The following is an 877-nucleotide window of genomic DNA, read 5'->3' as shown; positions in this document are numbered from 1 at the left end:
GACGCGGAGGTTTATTTTTTATACAGGAGCCCTTATGTGCCATCCGCAGTATTGAACCATGCTCGCGACAAGATTTCCTAGCAAGTGCACACTGGTTCCCGTAGGTTCGTCCATCAGTTCCACAGACAGATCCAGTTTTCTTCAATTTATTTGGACACCGATTTCGAATGTCGCAACAGTGGTGATTGTTCACTAAAAAAGAAAAACAAACAGTTATTTACTATAGACTAATTTAAGAAACAAAATCAAACAATGTGCATTTTGTATAGCCAACTCTAGAGCGCAGCATACTTTTTAGGAGACTGGCAAATTTTTAGCGGGAATACTGCATTACAAAGGATAATAATGTAGCGTACAATCGAAACGTCAACTCACCTACTTTGCATTCACCATCACATGACTTCCCATGTTTTTTATCTACGCAAAAGACATTGGTATTTGGTCTTGATTCGTCTTCTATAATTGGTGACGTTTTGTCACATGTACCGTAACTGACTTTCACAAGTTTTGAGCCTGATGTTTGACAAGATCTGCGTGCCAGTACGCAAAGGTTGCTGTAACTGGACCCATCAGAACCACATACGGGTCCACTTAATGTAAATGATTTTGGACAGCCATAATCGATGATGTCACAACAGTGCACTCCGCTCACTAATATTAAATGCGATAAAATAAGTAGAAAGACAATATGTTTTGTTAATAACATTAACTTTCGGTTCCCTTTGTAAAAACTTAGACAGTTGTATATAGTTGTCTCAGAAAAAAACATAAGGACACTCATATGACGCAGGTAGTTATTGGTTGTAAATGTTTAGATAATTGGGAGTAAAGCACTCACCATTAAGATCATGCAAAATTGTAAAAATGATGAAGTTAA

General features: G+C 37.5%; 1 protein-coding gene across 1 annotated transcript; it reads right to left on the bottom strand.

Annotated features, from left to right (window-relative positions):
- Positions 1–3: 3 nt before the first annotated feature.
- LOC117110374 (follistatin-like) lies at positions 4–837 on the bottom strand (the record flags this gene model as incomplete). The annotated part of the gene is made up of 2 exons (XM_033253071.1): positions 376–837; positions 4–192 (listed from the first exon to the last, which is right to left on the bottom strand). Coding segments are annotated over exons 1-2 (595 nt in total), but the record flags the coding sequence as incomplete, so codon positions are not given.
- Positions 838–877: the final 40 nt, after the last annotated feature.

The sequence above is a fragment of the Anneissia japonica genome, unplaced genomic scaffold, assembly GCF_011630105.1.
Source record: "Anneissia japonica isolate Jap-2015-1 unplaced genomic scaffold, ASM1163010v1 scaffold287392_len877_cov230_single, whole genome shotgun sequence".
Taxonomy (NCBI): Eukaryota; Metazoa; Echinodermata; class Crinoidea; order Comatulida; family Comatulidae; genus Anneissia; species Anneissia japonica.
The sequence above is the reverse complement of the archived record's forward strand: the minus strand, read 5'-3'. Positions and strand labels throughout refer to the sequence as shown.